The sequence below is a fragment of the Tachypleus tridentatus genome, chromosome 13, assembly GCF_004210375.1.
Source record: "Tachypleus tridentatus isolate NWPU-2018 chromosome 13, ASM421037v1, whole genome shotgun sequence".
NCBI classification, from domain to species: Eukaryota; Metazoa; Arthropoda; class Merostomata; order Xiphosura; family Limulidae; genus Tachypleus; species Tachypleus tridentatus.
The window spans coordinates 155,014,592-155,033,021 of record NC_134837.1 but is presented as its reverse complement, the minus strand read 5'-3'; the positions used below and the strand labels follow the sequence as shown (position 1 = coordinate 155,033,021).

The 18,430-nt window shown below is 33.8% G+C and overlaps 1 protein-coding gene across 3 annotated transcripts in view; it reads right to left on the bottom strand.

Annotated features, from left to right (window-relative positions):
• Nucleotides 1-18,430, bottom strand: part of LOC143237165 (chordin-like protein 1) — a 59,808-nt gene that overhangs the window by 16,168 nt on the left and 25,210 nt on the right. For all 3 annotated transcript variants that reach the window (XM_076476117.1, XM_076476119.1, XM_076476118.1), the window contains exons 5-6: nucleotides 7,020-7,177; nucleotides 3,898-3,991 (exon numbers count right to left, since the gene is read on the bottom strand). In XM_076476117.1, coding sequence (XP_076332232.1) covers nucleotides 3,898-3,991; nucleotides 7,020-7,177 — 252 coding nt within the window. The remainder of the gene's footprint in view (nucleotides 1-3,897; nucleotides 3,992-7,019; nucleotides 7,178-18,430) is intronic.

Below are 18,430 nucleotides of genomic sequence, written 5' to 3'. Positions count from 1 at the left end.
CGATATTATTATTAATATTGAAATGTATTTTCGAAATCCTGTAGTTGTTTCATTTTGTTTTATATGGACTCTGTTGGCCTCTTAAACACATTATTATAAATTATGGTGCACCAAGTTGTTTGTGGATTCGTGACTTTGTTGATTACAGTTTCTAATAACGAGTCCTACAAAGAAGTTTAAACTGAAGTACTGTAAATGTTCAAATTAGTATTATCAGTTACTTCTGATGTACCCTAAGTATTTCGTAAGTGAAATTAGTGGCTTTACATAATGTTTTTTTTTTTTTTGGAGAGGGATAGCTGAAAATATAAAATTACTCAGTATCCGAAGCACAGGAATAGTGAAAAGTGATTTGAATGTTAAAATAGAAACTTCCTGAATCTCGACAGTTTCATCACTCCTTGCTCGGCATGGCCAGATGGTTAGGTAGCTCAACTCGCAATCTGAGGGTCGCGGGTTCGAATCCCCGTAACATGAAACATGCTCGCCCTTTCAGCCGTGGGGGCGTTATAACTTTACGATCAATCCCACTATTCGTTGGTAAAAGAGTAGCTCAAAAGTTAGTAGTTGGTGCTGATGATTATCTGCCTTCCCTCTAGTCTTACACTACTAAATTAAGACGGTTAGCGCAAATAACCCTCGTGTAGATTTGTGCGAAATTAAAAACAAACAGATCATCACCTATTGTCAAAATGATCTACAAGTAGTAATACAAGGATTAATCTGCAGCTATTCTTTCATTTTTTCCGCTTCTCAAAATTATGGCGGACCTAAAAAATTATAGCTGCATATTTATTATTTTTTATTGTGCCTTTACCAAATGGGAGGGCTCGATGTCTAAAACACGTTTTTCTTGATTGGATTATGTTAAGTTTGTCTTATAACGCTAAACTCTAAAACAAACAAACTATCTAAAAATTAAACCACGGTACAAGAAGCAGGTCTAATGGTGGGGGTTTAAAGTATTGGAGGTGGATATAAATCAAGCATACGTTTTGAAACTATGTTTACATTTTGAACATTTTGGCGAAAGTCTCTGACTAGCATACACTTGACCTAACCCAATAAAGATATATCAATAGGGTACGTTAATATATATATATATATCTTTACACTTGTATTTAACCTTCTGCTGAAAAGCACGAAATGGATTAACTTTTTGAGAAAAAATATTAGTGAATTATATCCAACTATAATTGTCTAATATATTTGTTTAATGTTTAATCTCATTTATTTTATTCATTTAAATTTACCAATTAAAGTAATCGTTTCATTCATTCTGTCTTAATACTACATTAAAAAAGGTTTTATTTGTTTGTTTTAAAAAATATCTTGAATAGGCTGTCTGCGCTGTGTTCATCACGGAGATAGAATCCCGAACATTCTTTTGGTTCAAGAGGAATCAGCAAAAAACGTGACGAAATCACGAAACGCTAAGATAAATCGGTTACCTTGACATCGCCGTGACATTAACCATGCGTTATCCAGCATTGTGTTTTATAACTATAATTGTCATTTTGATGTTTTTAGTTGTCAGAAAAAGTTTCGGCACTAACCCCACGTCCGTCAATACATAACATATACTACATGATCTGCCTAGTCTGTAACTCACGAAACGGCCCCCAACTTATCAACCCAGATGACTAGTTCACACAAAATTGCTAATCTACGGGCTTTTAAAAAGCCCAAATATATAATTATACACCGTGTTGAGTTCAAGCAGGTTAACTCACAATTATAATCTATTAAACCGTCACACTGTGCCATGAAAGTCGCACACCATTGCCTAATATATATACACACACATAATCGTTGTAGTGATGATACGGAAAATGAGAGAGTGGATAATTAGTATTTTTGAACAATAATAATCTAGCCTGAAAATTTGAATTACTACAAAGAAGTCGGCAATTCCCCCTAGTACTGTTATCACACTACCTTACCTATATCATCAAGATAGTTTGCTATTCTAACTAATGGTCATTAGGCTTCTCAAGGGACAGAAAGGAAACAATGGAGCGAAAACTAAGGTTTATGTATTTTGTAAATAAAGTTCTAATCTATTTTCTTTAATGTTAGTTTCATTAAAGGTATGGTTAAAATGTTTAAGGCACCTATATTCTTTATCATTTCCTATTGTTACTATGATGATTATTTTGGATTATAAGTTAGTGTACGGGTATAGGAATATCCTAAACCTCCTGAGCTGGAAGAATCTCAGAAGAGGGTGCTAGGATTATGGCGGAGAATGTCGATAACAGTGATGATACCTATATGATGAATCATTCGAATTTAATTATTGTAAGTGAAAGCATTACATTAAAAAAACTGTATTAATTAATGGGTTAATTTTATTTCTAATTTAAGTGAGTAAGAAGCTTGCTTGATCGGAAATCAATGATAATTAACCAGTTTAGGGCCCGTAACAATTAATTTTCGAACATAGAAACACACACACAGACATCTAGTTGTAAGTGGGTCAACAAAAAGTTTACTTTTCTTTCATTATTCTTTGTAACTAGAAATCGTACTCTGATCGAACTTAGAATTACGTCATGACTAGTGGTGTATGGTTGATTTGGAATATATTAACAAGGATAATTGTATATGATTTGAAGAATGATACGAACATATGATCAAACAATTTTTTTACTGATTCCTGTACAGAAATAAAAGCGTCGAATTTGGCCTTTAACAACAAGAATAATAAGTCATATCTATGTTAAATCATATTATTGATTTTTATGATGAGTTAACTGGGTAGTAGTTTTAAGTTAATGACTCTCGAGCAGTAAAAAATTCGTCTTCACTCGGTGATGACGAGAAAACCCACTTGAAGAGAAAAATATATATGTAAAAACGGCTGGTATAGGTAGAGAAAACTCTATGTAGAGGAGCAAACAACGTTTCGACCTTCTTCGGTCATCATCAGGCTTACGGCTCATTTTTTTGTTTCTGTAAGTCATGTAGTTCTTTGTATTTCGTGTTCAACAACTTGACGATGACCGAAGAAGGTCGAAACGTTGTTCGCTCCTCTACATAGAGCTTTCTGTATCCATACCAGCCGTTTTAACATATATGTTTTTCGTCTTTACTCGCTTCTGTTTAAAAGTTTTGTTTTGAATGTACGAGAATTCGTTTAAAAAGATAGAAAAAACCGGAATCCTTATATTAATTTCATTTTAATGGAATGCAGAAAACTTCATAAATTTTACGCTGTACGATAGAAAACAATATACTAGTGTCTAAAAGAAAGCAGTTGAAAAATTTAGGGGTAAAACAAAAGTCTAGGTTAAACACACAATGTGAGATTTACATTCGATCAAATTCTACTGAATTTATATCTGAATAATTAAACAGTATTAGGCAAAGAAGAAGAAACATAAAGTTAACTGAGTTAACTGGACGCTGTGTTTATATGTGACAATTAAAATACAAATAATGTTAAAATTGATGCTTCAAGTCACAGAAGAATCTCGATCACAAAATGTAGACTCCATCTTCAATAATGTAAGCATGATATATATTCTTCGAAATCAAATATTCATTCATATAATCCAATATAAAAAACATTCGGAAAGACTGCTACTTGAACATAAACTGATGGAAAAACAAAACATTATTGCTAATAAAAATAATTCCTTAGCATGGTAACCTCCTTGATTTCACTTACAAATATTTCCTTGTTAGGGATTGATAATGAATGGTGTGAATATTTCACAGTCTGACTTAACAGTCAGAAATATTATTATTTATTCGAATAAGTTCTATTTATCGAATGTTTATTGGATTGAAAGGAAATCATTTTCTCAGCCGGAAAAATTAGGTGGTTGTAATAAATCAGAAAACACAGTTTATTGTCGTGTACATCATTATTCTGGAAAGTTTTGTTATTACCTTGACAAACTTGGCAGCAATCATCAGGAGTTGATATCGTCTTCGAACAGGTCGCTAATTTACACGTTTTAAGACGACATAATATTCTTCCTTCCTGCAACAACATATTTTCGATCTCAATTACAGTAAATATCGTATACAATTTACGTAAGAATGGGTTTAGTGAAAGAAAAAAAAGTACACTATTACAGTCGATCGCAGATAAAGGAAAACACTGTAGTCTAAACCATTTTCACGTAATATTGGAATGTAGGTGTCGTAACTATTTATTCAATGTTTAGATTATGATAAGCTGTCTTGTGCATAGCTCACTACGCTGTCTGGGACTCCAGAAGCGGACAAATTAAGAAAGTTCCGTTGATTTGTTTTAGTACAAAAACGAAGAACCGCGGGAATCGTATCCCAAATTTTGTTTTTTCTTCTAGAATTTTCATTTATAAACGAGTTCTATTGGAATAGGTCCGGCATGGTCAGGTGGTTAAGACGTTCGACTCGTAATTAGAGGGTCGCGGGTTCGAATTCTCGTCACACCAAACATGCTCGCCTTTTCAATCGTGGGTACGTTATAAGTGATGGTAAATCCCACTCATCGTTGGTAAAATAATATCCCAAGAGTTGGCAGTAGGTGGTGATGACTAGCTGTCTTCCCTCTAGTCTTACACTGCTAAATGAGGGACGGCTAGCGCAGATAGTCCTCGTGCAGCTTTGCGTGAAATAAAAAACAAAACAAAACAAAACTACTGGAATGGTAAAGAAACCAAACCCACGAAGTTGGGTTATCAAGAGTAAAACCTACACACGTGATGTGGGACTGCTAGTAAAAGATTAAATAAGCATTTACTAAAGGACTAAAACTACTAGAGTTTGGATAGAGATACCATACATTCCATAAGTGTTTGAACAACATCTACATGGAAATGTCATACACAATATTTTGAACAAATGCACTCTATAAAGATGTCTCCTTAAAGTTTAACACCCTTGTCCAATTGGATGTGTAAGTTTGTCAATGCAATTTAGTAGACCAATGAAATATGTGTTACGGATCACATGACCAATGGCAGCTGACAAACTAAGCTTGTCTTATAGGGCTGCCAGTGGTTAAAACGTTAGACATGTACTGTAGGAATATCAGTAGCGGACGTATAAGACTTGTCACAGGACTGTCAATGATGAACAAACGAAACATTGGCTGTAGGCTACTAGTGGTAAACAAATTAAATAGTATAAATGACGGTGTAATAAACAAGTCAAACGTGCCACAGAGGTAACTCAGTAGCGGATAAGTTACCCATTTACCACTCTCCTACCAGTAATGAATAGATATCTTAATTGTCTTACTGTCATGTCAATACTGAGTAAGTTAAATATGTATGGCTGTCATACCAGTAGAGGACACGCAAAGTAAGTACCACCATCCTGTCAGTAACGGACAAATTAAAGAAATACAGTTGTTCTCTACAGGTTAAGTAGAACCATTTTGCCGGTAGCGGTTAGATTAAACATGTTCCGCTGTCCTATCAGTAGAGGATACATCATGTACAAACGCCCTGCTGGTGAGAAACAAGTTTGTACCCAAAGTCTGTCAGTAGTGTGCAGATTAAACTCTTTATATGGAACAAAGAACATATTTTCTGATAGTTGTAACACAAATATCAAGTGAAGTTTAAAGAACCTAACATAAAAGTATAAGTCAGAATAATCCGGTAGTAAGATAGCGAGCTTGGATAAAAATCTATCAAATTAATAAATAAAATAAGGTACAATTCACATATCTATCAAGTTTTTAAAAAACATCTTTACCACTTAAAACTTCGAGATAAATATGACAAAACTACTTGTAATGTAATGAATGAAATATATACAATCATTAAATCAACTGTTAACGTATTTACTCTCATAAGTGATTCACTGATGATCTCTGTACTAGATTATCTTACGGAAAAAAACAACTTAGGAGATAAACTAGTAAAATATTGAAACAGAACGTTGTACATTATCATCTTACTTATACCTTAAAATATTATAAACATTTTCTCTTCGCCATATTGATTCTTCAGTAAATAATTGTAAAACTTCTAATTTTAGCAAATCCTAATGATTACAAGGCAGAAAGTTGTTATAGCTTTACACATAACAGTTTCATTAAAATAAAGTCTTATACACTTGATTAAGCAGACAGTGAAGAAGATAAAGGTTACAGTGTCTTACGTTTCATGTATACTAGAATTATAACATTTCATTCTCACCTTTCGATTCACTATAGAAACGCAAAAACAATGTTACTTATTCAGTATCTATTTCAAGTCTGATAGGCCAGGTGGTTAGGGTGCTTGACTCGAAATCTTAGGGTCACAGGTTTGAATCCCTGTTTCACCAAACATGTTTGCTGTTTCAGCTGTGGGGGCGTTAGAACTGGTAAAAGAGTAGCACAAGAGTTGGCGGTGGGACGACTAGCTTCCTTCCCTCTAGTCTTACACTGCTAAATTAGGGACGGCTAATGAAAATGGCTCTCGTGTTGCTTTGCGCAAAAATTCAAAAAAAGCCAAACCAATCAAGTCTGATATTACCCGCGTGCCAAATGCATGTCACTCATTAGCCAATCATATACATATATACAAACTTATCAGATCAAAAGTATCACCCACTTGACATTAGTTTCAGACTCTAATAACCATTAACATACGTTATGCACTCAAAAAATAATTATCACTAATCTAATATACATTAAATATTCAGGCTAAAAATGTTATTAGCCGAATACTTTTTATTGAATTTCGCATAAAGCTACCTGACGTTCATCTGCACTAGTTGTCTCTAATTTAATAATAATAGACTAGAAGGAAGTCAGCTAGTCAGTACCACCCATTGTCATATTTTATGCTATTCTTGTCAGAACGAATTGTAAAATTTGGCCGTCATTCTTATAGCACATTCACAGCACACAATGTGGAATGTTTTTATTCTGTAATGGGATGCGAGCCATGGTATCTCAGATCCATAGTCCAACATGCTAACCACTGGGCTGTGTTAAGCTCTAATTTAAAAGAACTTAGTCATTTAGACTCGAGGCATCACCAATCTGACAATCTTCAATCGCTCATGTTTAAGGTATCACCAACCTGACAAACACATTGAACACACTGATTGGGTTGTTGAGGCTGGAGGCTTGTGGTTGTGGAAGCAAACGTCTCTCCATCCTTATAAATATGTCCATTATCCAGACATGTAAGGTATCCTTCCGACATCTGAGGGATGGTGGGTTTCTCTATTTCATGGGCTAAAATCGAAAAGGTTATATGTGTTAAACTATGTTGTTAACGCAACATATAAAACTTGCAAGTGAAAGATGATGCCATTTTTTCTTTTTTCCATTGTATCTTCAAAATTATTATGTTAATTTATACTTAAAAAGGGAGGGAACAAGACCTGTGTTTTTTTAGAAAAGATTAATATTTCTTTGTCATATTCGTTAGCATTTGGTAACAAATGTCTATATTTCTTCTTGTTACCTGACAGCACATATAACTTATAATGTTTGTTATTACGCATTTTTCATATAACTTAAATAATAAAGCTTCTAGTATTGCATGTAATATATTATTTGCAGTTTTCTCCTTTCGCATAAAATTTATACTTCCGGTTGTTAGCATGAGTACTTCTAGATGTTGATGAATCTTTGTGTTTATAAAAAAAATATTTAAATCAAGGTGTATCAAGAGGTTGAAAAACTTGATGAAGGATGACTGTGTGTTTGTTGCAGAGTTAAGCCACAGTGGGCTATTCTCCGTGTCCACCACAAGTAATTAAACTCTGGATTTTATAGTTAGGTCCGTAAAATTACTGTTGTCTTACCAGAGAACCCGAAGAATGACAACTATACATTTTCGTAAAAAATAAAGGATAATATATTTCCATATTTAAGCATTGCTTTGTAAGATTGCCTAAAATTTATGTGATCGAAAACTTATAAAAACAAACTAGAATTACAGAGCGAATGTCCCCAAACCAGTATAGGAGTCTTCGGGTTAAAGGTAAAAAAAAAGCTTTTAATTTGAGTAAAAGTGTTTTTCGTTCTTCAACTAGCATTTGACTGGAAAGAAGTCAGATGTGTTCAAGTCTTCCTGGAGCCTGACAATCGCTAGTACAGCGAACACTAAGAAACATAAACAATGGTCGAAAGACCTCATCGTTAATTCAGCTGACTTCTTAAAGTGTCGTTAACTCTACTTTAAAAGCTTTTAGATCGAACTGAGGTAAGGGTAGCTCTCTTGAAACTCTTTTACGCCTTATTCGTAGGATGTTTTATACTAGTGGTCATTTTTAGCTTGGATGTCTCTCTTAAAACCACCCAGACTTTGTCATATAATCTGAGAGAATATGCTTGGTCCAACGGTCTCAATCAATTTTACCCTCTCAAGCCCTTTTTTAAATTCCTACTTCTAAGCATTATTCTGACGAAAAAAACATACGTTTAACATATTCATTTACTGCTCAGCATTCAGTTATAGTCAGCTGCAAAAAAGAAAGTTTAACGGAGGCGTGCTAATTTTAACAACTAGAAAAACATCCATAACAACCCTTAAAAGTTCCGAAAAATATAAAGCTATGTGAAAACGTTGGTGTACCATAACCGTCAGCAGACGACTGTTGGTCTTAAGATCAACATTCAGCGCCAAATTCTTGCCATCCACAACAGTGAGTTGTGCGCAGCTGTGTACCATGTATTAACACGTCTGGAAGTTGTTACAGTGAATGGCAGCATACATTGTTAACACTAACTGTAATGAGTTAAATCAGTTCAGCAAAAGTTTAAAGACGGTCTGTCTCGGTAAACTGGTGTTGGTTGGTAACTCAATTTACTCCTGTTTTCTGTTAGAGTTACAACCTCAATTTCACAAGAAAGTTAAGTAAAATAGGAACATGGCTATTTCGGCATGACGTCACACAGTATATGTGGCGCTCCAGGTGGAAAAATCTGCAAGCTGTGGAATTACATTTATTATGACCTTTTGTGTATATGCACATTCACTTCCGATAACATGTGTTACGATTGAGACTTTATGATCGCATTGTACCTTTAAACCTCTCTTTTAGAACAAAATATTTATTTAAGTGTTAAAATGCGATTAATAAAAGCTAAGCTATCTTTTATCCTGCCGCACCAAGGAGTATGTCAGTACCATCAGCACTAGGTCAACAATAATAAAAGAACATATGGAAAATACCAGGAAATACATTTCGTATGACATACCATGTGCAGATTGAATGTAATGAGGTAATTTTGATTGACAAATTTACTACACTGATTATAGTTGAGCATAACGTACAATTTCGATCAAGATGTTTAGTTGAAATTATTACAGTGTTTCTATGTTATTACCTCGAATGTTTAAGCTTTCAGTCAAGCGTGACATTACTTTGATGGATTAAGCTAATTTTTTTTTGTCATACCTGAAACCAATCTAACCCCTATTAAAAACCTTTGGTGTCTTCTAGTTGTTACCGTTCACTTTTGTTAAATATGTGAAGAGAGGTACGTTCGTTTTGTATACTTTATATGACTTTTAATTAAACTTCCACTTAAACAAGACTCACACTCATATGTAACAATTTATTTTAATGAGCCCTTATGTTTTGAAAAGTAGTTTTGTATAATAATGGAAATCGGTCGTTTTTGTAATTCATTAATACGGCACAATTACTGCTATTCTGTTTATTTTTTAAACGGACTTTGGCTGTCCCAACACATCTATATTTGAGGAAAAGGGATTATAAGAATTCTTAATGTATATTCTTAGTCACCCCCACGGTTGGATTATCAGGCACATTTAATAAAATTTTAGAAAGATCATGCACCTTATGATATTCCCACAAGAGCCAGTTTGGTTGTGATAGTGATCTATAATTGGATCACATATGCACCAGTTTTATCTGTCTTCAAGCCATAGCTTGTGTATTTAGAGCCATGAATGTATTGCCGTTGGAAAAAAAAGTTTCCAATGGGCACGTTTAGGGTAGTCTAACATCGACTTCACCATACTTGGGTGAAGCTTGTCACAATGGGAACTGTAGTGCTTACACAGAAGAATTAATCATTAGCATCAAACTATGTACAATTGATGTTGGAAGAAATAGTTCCAAGTTCCAAGGACATCATGGAACCAGGAGCATCGCGTTGAAAAATAATGATTAGTCTTCATGAAAGCTGCAATGTATTATATATAAAGTATTTTGTAAAATATATAGCAAACAAGCTTTTTTATTTAAAGCAGTAGATAGAACGAATAATTATAATCATTTATGTACAGAAGTCTGTTCTCAAATAAGAACTGATAAAACAATATCTATAAATATTTTCACGCAACAGATCATTTTCTTTAGATAAAATAATAAGAAAACAACCAACTAGAACTCTTTGTAAACAATAGATGGGTCTATTCAAGTACATCAATATATATAACAAACAAAAACAGTTGTTTGAATACATTAGAAACTTAAGACACAGCAAAAAGCCAAAATTATATTTAAGACTATAAATACAATATGGATAAGCTTCTTTAAGTGCCCCCCGCTAGTACAGCGGTATGTCTCCGGATTTACAACGCTAAAATCAGGGGTTTGATTCCCCTCGGTGGGCTGAGCAGATAGCCCTTTGTGGCTTTGCTATACGAAAAACAACACAAACACAAACTTCTTTAAGTAATAACTGAAACCGTCGGTACTTGATGAAACTCCACAGAAATAAATAAAACAAATTATACGTTCACAAAAACTTCATCTTTTCACGATCATGAAACAGATGATGACGTCTGCCTTTACTGGCGAAACTATGGTCGTGAATAAATGAAACATTTTGAAACCGACAATCCTCTTTGCTATTGTCTTCAAATCTGTTTCTTCTTTAGAGCTTAACAATAGATATAACAAATAATTACAACTATTTTTGATACAATAAGACGTTATCTTCAGATAAAACAATGCGAACAACCAATATTGAAAATCATTTATCTACAATAGACGATTGTCTTCAGGGATACCACTAAGGACAGTAATCTATTTATTAACAGATACAAATTTAGGTGAATCTTATAATTACATTGATCATATATGTTCATCATTACTATGTGCGTTACACACATCATCAGCTATAAGAGCTGAAATAACTATTTAAAAATAATTTTGAATGAAAATTTTGATAAAACGTTTAGCTACTTGAATTAAACGTATATTTACTTCTCTGACGTTAAGTACAAAGTTACACAATGGACTGTTTATGCTCTGCCAACCACGGATATCAAAATGAGGTTTAGAGCGTTGAAAGTCCACAGATATACCGCTGTGCCACTGGGTGGGCCAAGTTAAACATACTGCGACAAAGATGTCGTTTTCCAGTAAACAGAGTGAAAAGAAACACGTTACTAAAGCAGCTTGTAACTGTAATAAAGTTACTTTTGTTAACAACGAGGTATTTTAACGTGTTACATTTTTAACGGAAGTAATAATATTAATGTTATTCTCCAGAAAAGAAACGAGTTTGTTTCGTTACGTTGCCTCTGTTCTACATCTTTTCGTTTTCCTAAGGCCAAAGCATATTTTACTTTCTAATTTCTATGCAAATAAAATATCCAAACGATATGTCAAAAATGTTTATGTTCCAGTAACGCCTCCTAGTGACACAGGAGAATGTCTGCGGACTTATACTGCTAAGATTCGTGTTTCGATACCTTTGATGGGCAGAGCACATATAACCCATTGTGTGGCTTTGTGCTCAATTCCAGACAAACCAAACCTAAGTCTGAGTACCTTCAAAGACCAATTTCTGAAAACAGTTAACAAAATGGCTTTTATGTAAGCTTTATAGGGACTTAGGTCTTAGTTTCGCTACTACCTGGCCAACTTTGAACGTGCAAACTGATGAACCAGATTAACATATTTTAATAAATTAATTTCCAGCTACCTAGTTAAAAGAAGTAAGGAAAAGCCGAGAGAACTGTTTCGCAGGAAAAGAAAAGAGAAAGAAATACAACGAGTAATATAATTAGTGAAGGGTAATTTTACCTGCTACTTGTTTTCATTAGCTAATATGTAAGAACATTATATTAATATTTATAGTAAATAAAGACGTCACGTGGCCAACGTCGTGCCCCTTTCTATTTCTTCGCTTTCTCTGTTTCTAACATGATTATGGCAAAAAGTGTTTGTGATCAGAAAATTGCATTATTTTATACGTATAGCGATTAAAAATGGATCAATGAATTTTATAGACATATGTCGATATATTTTTAAGTTAAATACTGGTGAAAATTAAAGTTTCGGATATTTATATCAAATCGAAGGCAAAAAAAGCTCAGTCTACAAGTTAACCCTTGTTATAAGTCATAGTTAGGTAAGTGAATATTTGAAAATTATTCCTTAATTAGATACAGTTCTTCATGTCGGGGGAAATGTGAAAGAACAATAACTCTCCTTTTAATGTGCCCTTCCAGTGGTTCAGAGGTAAGTCTGAAGGCTTATAACATTAAAAATCGGGCTTCGATACCTTTGCGTTTAATGACAACACAAATAAACATTTTAATATATGGATTATTTAAACTGGGTTTGGAAATAATATAGATAAAAAAAGCAAAGTTAATATACTGGAAGGTCTGCTGTTAAATATATGGCCTTAGTTTTTGAACAATTCTTCAAGTGCCCTAGGGAAATCTCCACGTTCTTGTTTCCTTTCGCAACATTAGATGTGTTATTGTGAATATAACGAGATTGACCGTCACATATAACGCCCCCACGACTGAAAAGACGAACATGTTTGGTGACGGGGCTCAAACAAGCAACCACTTCAACCGACAGGCTATGTTACCTCCTTTAAGGTTTATTCTTTATTCTATTATAAAAATAAATAACAGCATATGAAATATAATTATGGAGCACATAACAGCCTGGTGATTAGGATGTTTGACTCGCAATCTGCGCTTTGTAAGATCGAAATTCGATGCGGTTTTTCAGCCTTGGAGGCTTTACAATGCAACAGTTAATCCTACTATTCATTAGTAAGAGAGTGACTCAAAAGTTGGCGGCAAACGTTTAACCGGTTGCCTTACCTCGGACATCATTTAAAAATTAAGAGTGGCAGCGGATAACTTCAGTTGCTTTATCGTGAAATATAAACTAAACAGTGAAGCTCGTATTGCTAAATTCGTTATTATACAGTGAATTTTGTTTTTCTTTATTAGCAATATTTCTTAAAAATGTTTTTATATTCAAATTAACTGAAAAGTTTATTTTTGAAATTTCTGGATTTTACAAAATTTGGAACCTTTGAGAAATTAGTTTTGTGTGTTCTCTGAAGTATTGATGTCGTTTAATGTTCTGTATTTGGATGGTTATCAACATATGATCGTGAGGAGGCATTAAACTGCTACACAGTTATTAAAATAAAACAAAAAAACATTAAGAACAGTTGCGACCAAATCTACAAAACAGAAACTAACCTAACGGCACCGAAAGGTGTTTTGTACGAATACTATAACCACGGGAGGTTTAAATCAGACATCTTTTATATGGAATAAGGATGAATATTATTTCACAGAAGTTAAAACCTATGGTAACATTTCAAGAACTTGTTTCATGCCTTGCAGCTGCACTCATGTGAGTGAACAGTATTTTGCTTGAGATATTTCTTTATTTATGTTCCGATATGTTCACAGCTATCTACAGTCTAAAAATGTGGTCCCTGTAAGAATACGAAGCTGACGAAATGTTTGTACCAAAAAAGAGAATTTTTTTCTTTGTGTCACCGTGACAGGTTTAAGGTACTTCTTAAGTAACGTGGTATAAGTAAATTTCGTTTGAAAAAAGAAAAAAAGAGAAACAACAATTACTAATCAATTACTAAGATCGCCTTATTTCTGTAAATGCATTTAACAAAACTTTAACTGCATAAATTTCTAATCAGTTTCTTTTTAAATTGTTATTAGTTTAGTTGTCGTTTTGCCCTAGAGTTTCTGTATTTTTATTTTAAAAAATGAATAGGCCCGGCATGGCCAAGTGTGTTAAGGCGTTCGACTCGTAATCCAAAGGTCGCGGGTTCGAATCCCGGTCGCACCAAACATGCTCGCCCTTTCAGCCGTGGGGGCGTTATAATGTGACGATCAATCCTACTATTCGTTGGTAAATGAGTAACCAAAGAGTTGGTGGTGGGTGATGATGACTAGCTACCTTCCCTTTAGTCTTACACTACAAAATTAGGATCGGCTAGCGCAAATAGCCCTCGAGTAGCTTTGCGCGAAATTAAAAAAAAAAACAAAACAATAAATGAATGACAAAATAGATCATTTAGAAATGATCATTCTTGACCAGTAGTTTAGAATACAGAAATAGACTGTTGGACTGACATCGCATGTACAATTCTATGTACGATAAACTGTGATTTATAACGATGCGGTGAGAGTTATGTTATATGTAGATCTATGTTTTTTGTGTGTTCAAGTTGGGTTCAACACTTCACGATGGCTACTTTAAATAATGTTTAAGGGCATCCCTGACATCAATTAGAAAATTGAATGTAATTGAATTCCAGGGAACTTCAATACGAAAAATTTTAAAATAACATCCCAAATTCACAAGCAAAATCACCCCACCCCAGAACACTGTACATTTAAAACATCCTGTCTGAGGCTCGTGAAACATAGCTCTTGTGGTAATCTTTGTAATTACTTTCTGAAATGTCACTGTGGAACCATTAAGTACACAGTTGCTCAGCTGTGGTCTATGTCTTTAGACCTTAATGTTGAGTGCCGTCTGAAACGCCCTTGACATACTTTTCCGGTCCACTCCAAACATCAGCAACCGGAGAAATATTGAATGGGCGAAAACTGTTATTTCAATGTGCAGGCGGTCTGTACCTCATACACGAGTCTAAGCTCGTGAGGCAATGTCACGTGTGAAGTGCCTACTTCATTCATGAAATGGAGGTTGGTCCTCTCAATAAACACATGACAATAAAACAGAGTACTGTTCATTGCAAGGGGAAATAGCTCTTTCCTTAGGAAGCAAGTTGTCATTAAGGCTAGGAGACAGATAATCTTCTTCAAGACGTAGGATAACCCTATATTTTTCTCAAACTACTATTCTCATATGAGGGTAGTTTACCTTAGTTGACAGTTATGAAAAGTGTGCACGCATCTGTTGTAAATATATGACCAGATCTTGTGCTGAAGGTCATATAATGGAGTTTAGATGCGTTTTTGTTTGCTCACTTCTACATAAAAAACACACACACATTTTACCTTTTTGTTCATTTATGTAAGAAGCATACGTTAAAATTTGTGTCCCGGCAAGTACTATGATAAAAAAGTTAACGTTATTTTGTTTTAGCAAGTACTGTGGTGTGAAAGTTATGGTTCTGGCAAGTATTGTGGTGTGAAAGTTATGGTTCTGGCAAGTATTGTAACGTAAAATTTAACGTATTATTTGAACCAGTTTTACTTAACCACTGCCCAGTTTTTCATTCGCGTAAAACTCAAAATAATTTTATGATTTCTTGTAATTACTTCACTGAAAATATGAAAAACCACACTCGAAAAAGGTTAAAAAATTCTAAAGAGAAATTTCTGATATTTTGGATCCCAAACCTGTCGTTTCTTTTTTATGGGCCTCCCCATTAACACAGCGTACTTAGAATGCTAAAAACCGGGTTTCGATACCCGTGGTGGGCAGAGCACAGAGAGTCCTTTGTGTAGTTTTGTGCTTAATAACAAACGATTATAACTGTTTTGTATGGTTGCTTGATTAAAATTAGGTTGTGTAGCATATCTTTTGAATATACACTAGACTACTGACGTAAACTCTTATGTAATGTTTTCAGCGAGAAAGATTTTACGAATAATAAATAGAATGCTTGAATAACTCTATTAACTTCTCTAAAGATGATGACTTCCACGATGTGTTTTTTGATTGATGGTTGTTATTAACACTTATTAATGAGCTTAAAAATCGTTGCATGATATTTCCTTAAACGTGCATATACGCAAATAAAAGATATTGCAACACAATAAAAAACTATTGCACACTGAAGAAAGTGTAGAATATTGAATATGTTTATAAAATCTCAAATTATAAGATTTTGTTATGAATTTATAGAATACCTTGAAAATAAAATGCACTGCGGTTTATTAAGTCAATCATTCGAACCATACTAGCACAGTTTAATGAAGAACTCATTAATTTCACTTGCAAAATATCTAATAACAGTTTATAATATCGGGACAGTAGTTGTTAGATTTAGATCACAAATCAAACAGACAAGTGGTGACTTAAGTCTTTTCTTTATGAGGAATTTATTTGCCCACTTTATAATGCATAGAGAGGAAAAACAAAAATAATACAAAACGAACGATTTTTTTGACTAATTTATATCGCATATATTCGTAAACCTTCACCCATTCATAATAGCCTAAAACTGTGAAAATATCAAGTAATAGGTTGTGTAGTACAATAGTTATTATACAAGGAATTAATTTGTTTTTGTTAAAAACAAAGCTATACAACAAGTTATTTTTATGCGCCCACCAACGGTAAGAAAACCTGGTTTTTAGCCTTACAAGACTTACCGCTAAACCACTGAGAACATCAATATTAATATCTGAAAATCCAAAGGACGAGCTACCATGAAACCACACTGTGAGAAGTGTAACAGATAGTCTTATTATTGAGGTTAATTGTATAGGACCGATGCTGCTAACTATTTATCGAGCTTCTTAACACTATGATCAACAGTTTAAACTCCGAGACGGTTTGTTCAAACTCTGTGAGGCCTGCTGCTTGGTTATTTAGTCCATGCGTTTTATAAAGTACGACTCATGTTGAGAATACCAAATTAAAAGCAACCTACAATTATTATTTTTTTTTAGTTAAGTAAATAGAAAAGACAAGTTACGTAAGAAAGACGTTTCAAAATTTAAGTGTAAAAAGAAAGTGAAACAGAGTACACAAAACGATCATAGATAAATTGATGATAGATATAATGAAACTGTTAATGTTAATATGTCCCATATGTGTAGTTCTGTGAAAAAAAATAACAACAGTAAGTAGCAGAAGTTTTAAAAAGAACATGGTAGTGGAATTATCATAAAGCATAATTATTAACAAAATCTATTTGAAGAAATAGTCAAAGGGCTATTTAAATTTATTTCTTGAGAAAGGAAACCTAAAACAGAATAGAACAAAATGCAAAAATAAAATAAGTTTGCGTAAAAGACACTGGAAGACATAGAGACTGTTGATTTTGATTTAAAATCAAAGAAATTAGAGGATCTCTCTTCTTATGTTTTGTAGGTTAGAGCAGTAACTTTAATCCTATTATGAAACTTCTGCTCTTTATAACGAAGTTTCCAGTAGCTCAGTAGTGTGTCAGTGGACTTATAACACTAGACATCAGGTTTCAGTATCGGTGGTGGGAAGAGTACAAATAGCCCACTGGGTAAATTTGTGGTTTACAATGTCTAACTAGCTCCAAAATTCACGCGAGTTCCAGACGATTTGTTCTACCACCAGCGTTTACAGTGATATTTTTATATCAGGATTTCTTATGGGAGCAATATATGACAAACGTGTGGAAAGCTGAAGACATGGGCTTGTAATACTGAAAATAAGTCTCTAACAGCTGGTAAATCGAGAAGCCAAAACAAAGGAGATACCAGGAGTTTTTCCTTACTTAAAAAAAGATCAGTATCTTAATAACTGAATAAAAGAACATTTCAGGTTTATTTATTATATTTGTTTGTAATTAAACACAAAGATACACAATGAGTTATCGGTGCTCTGTCCGTCACGAGTACTGATACCCTTATTCTAGCGTTTCAGGTCCACAGATATTCCGCTGTGCCACTGGGGGGAGGTCATTTATTGTGAACTAAAAGTTCTTGTAGAAGTGGACACTTAAATATTTAGGGTCCAAGTTTACAGAGGAAAAGAACAACAGTCTAGATATTAATTTCAAAAGCGGTATGATTAATCACATTCCAAAATTGCCCTAACCTAAAGAATAACATAACATTAAGTGTACAGAAAATATCAGAAAGATATTTGAAGCAACTCAAATGTAAGACGACAACCCACTGGAAAAGATAATCATGAAGAGCAATGCTTCTGGACAGCCTTTCTTTGGAAGGGAAAGAGGTAGAAGGTTCAAATCAAACAGTGACTGGAATAACTATGATGAAGATTATAGAGTACACCAAAGACGAGAACCATGGACGTTACTCATGTTACTATCTACCACTAGTAACTGTAGAGTTGTATTAACCAGATTTAGACAAGTTGTTGTTTGTAGGGGTTATTGCTGTTTAAGTAGCATAATTCTCACTTGTAGCTTGTATGAAGTACTTATTGCATGTATCAAATAATTCTTTATCAATACATTTCAGTGCATATCATGTGCTCCATTTACATAAAAAAATGACTATACAGTTTTAAGTTTATTACCAGAAATATAAGTTCGTTAAAATATCTATTTCTTTTGACAGTTTAACGA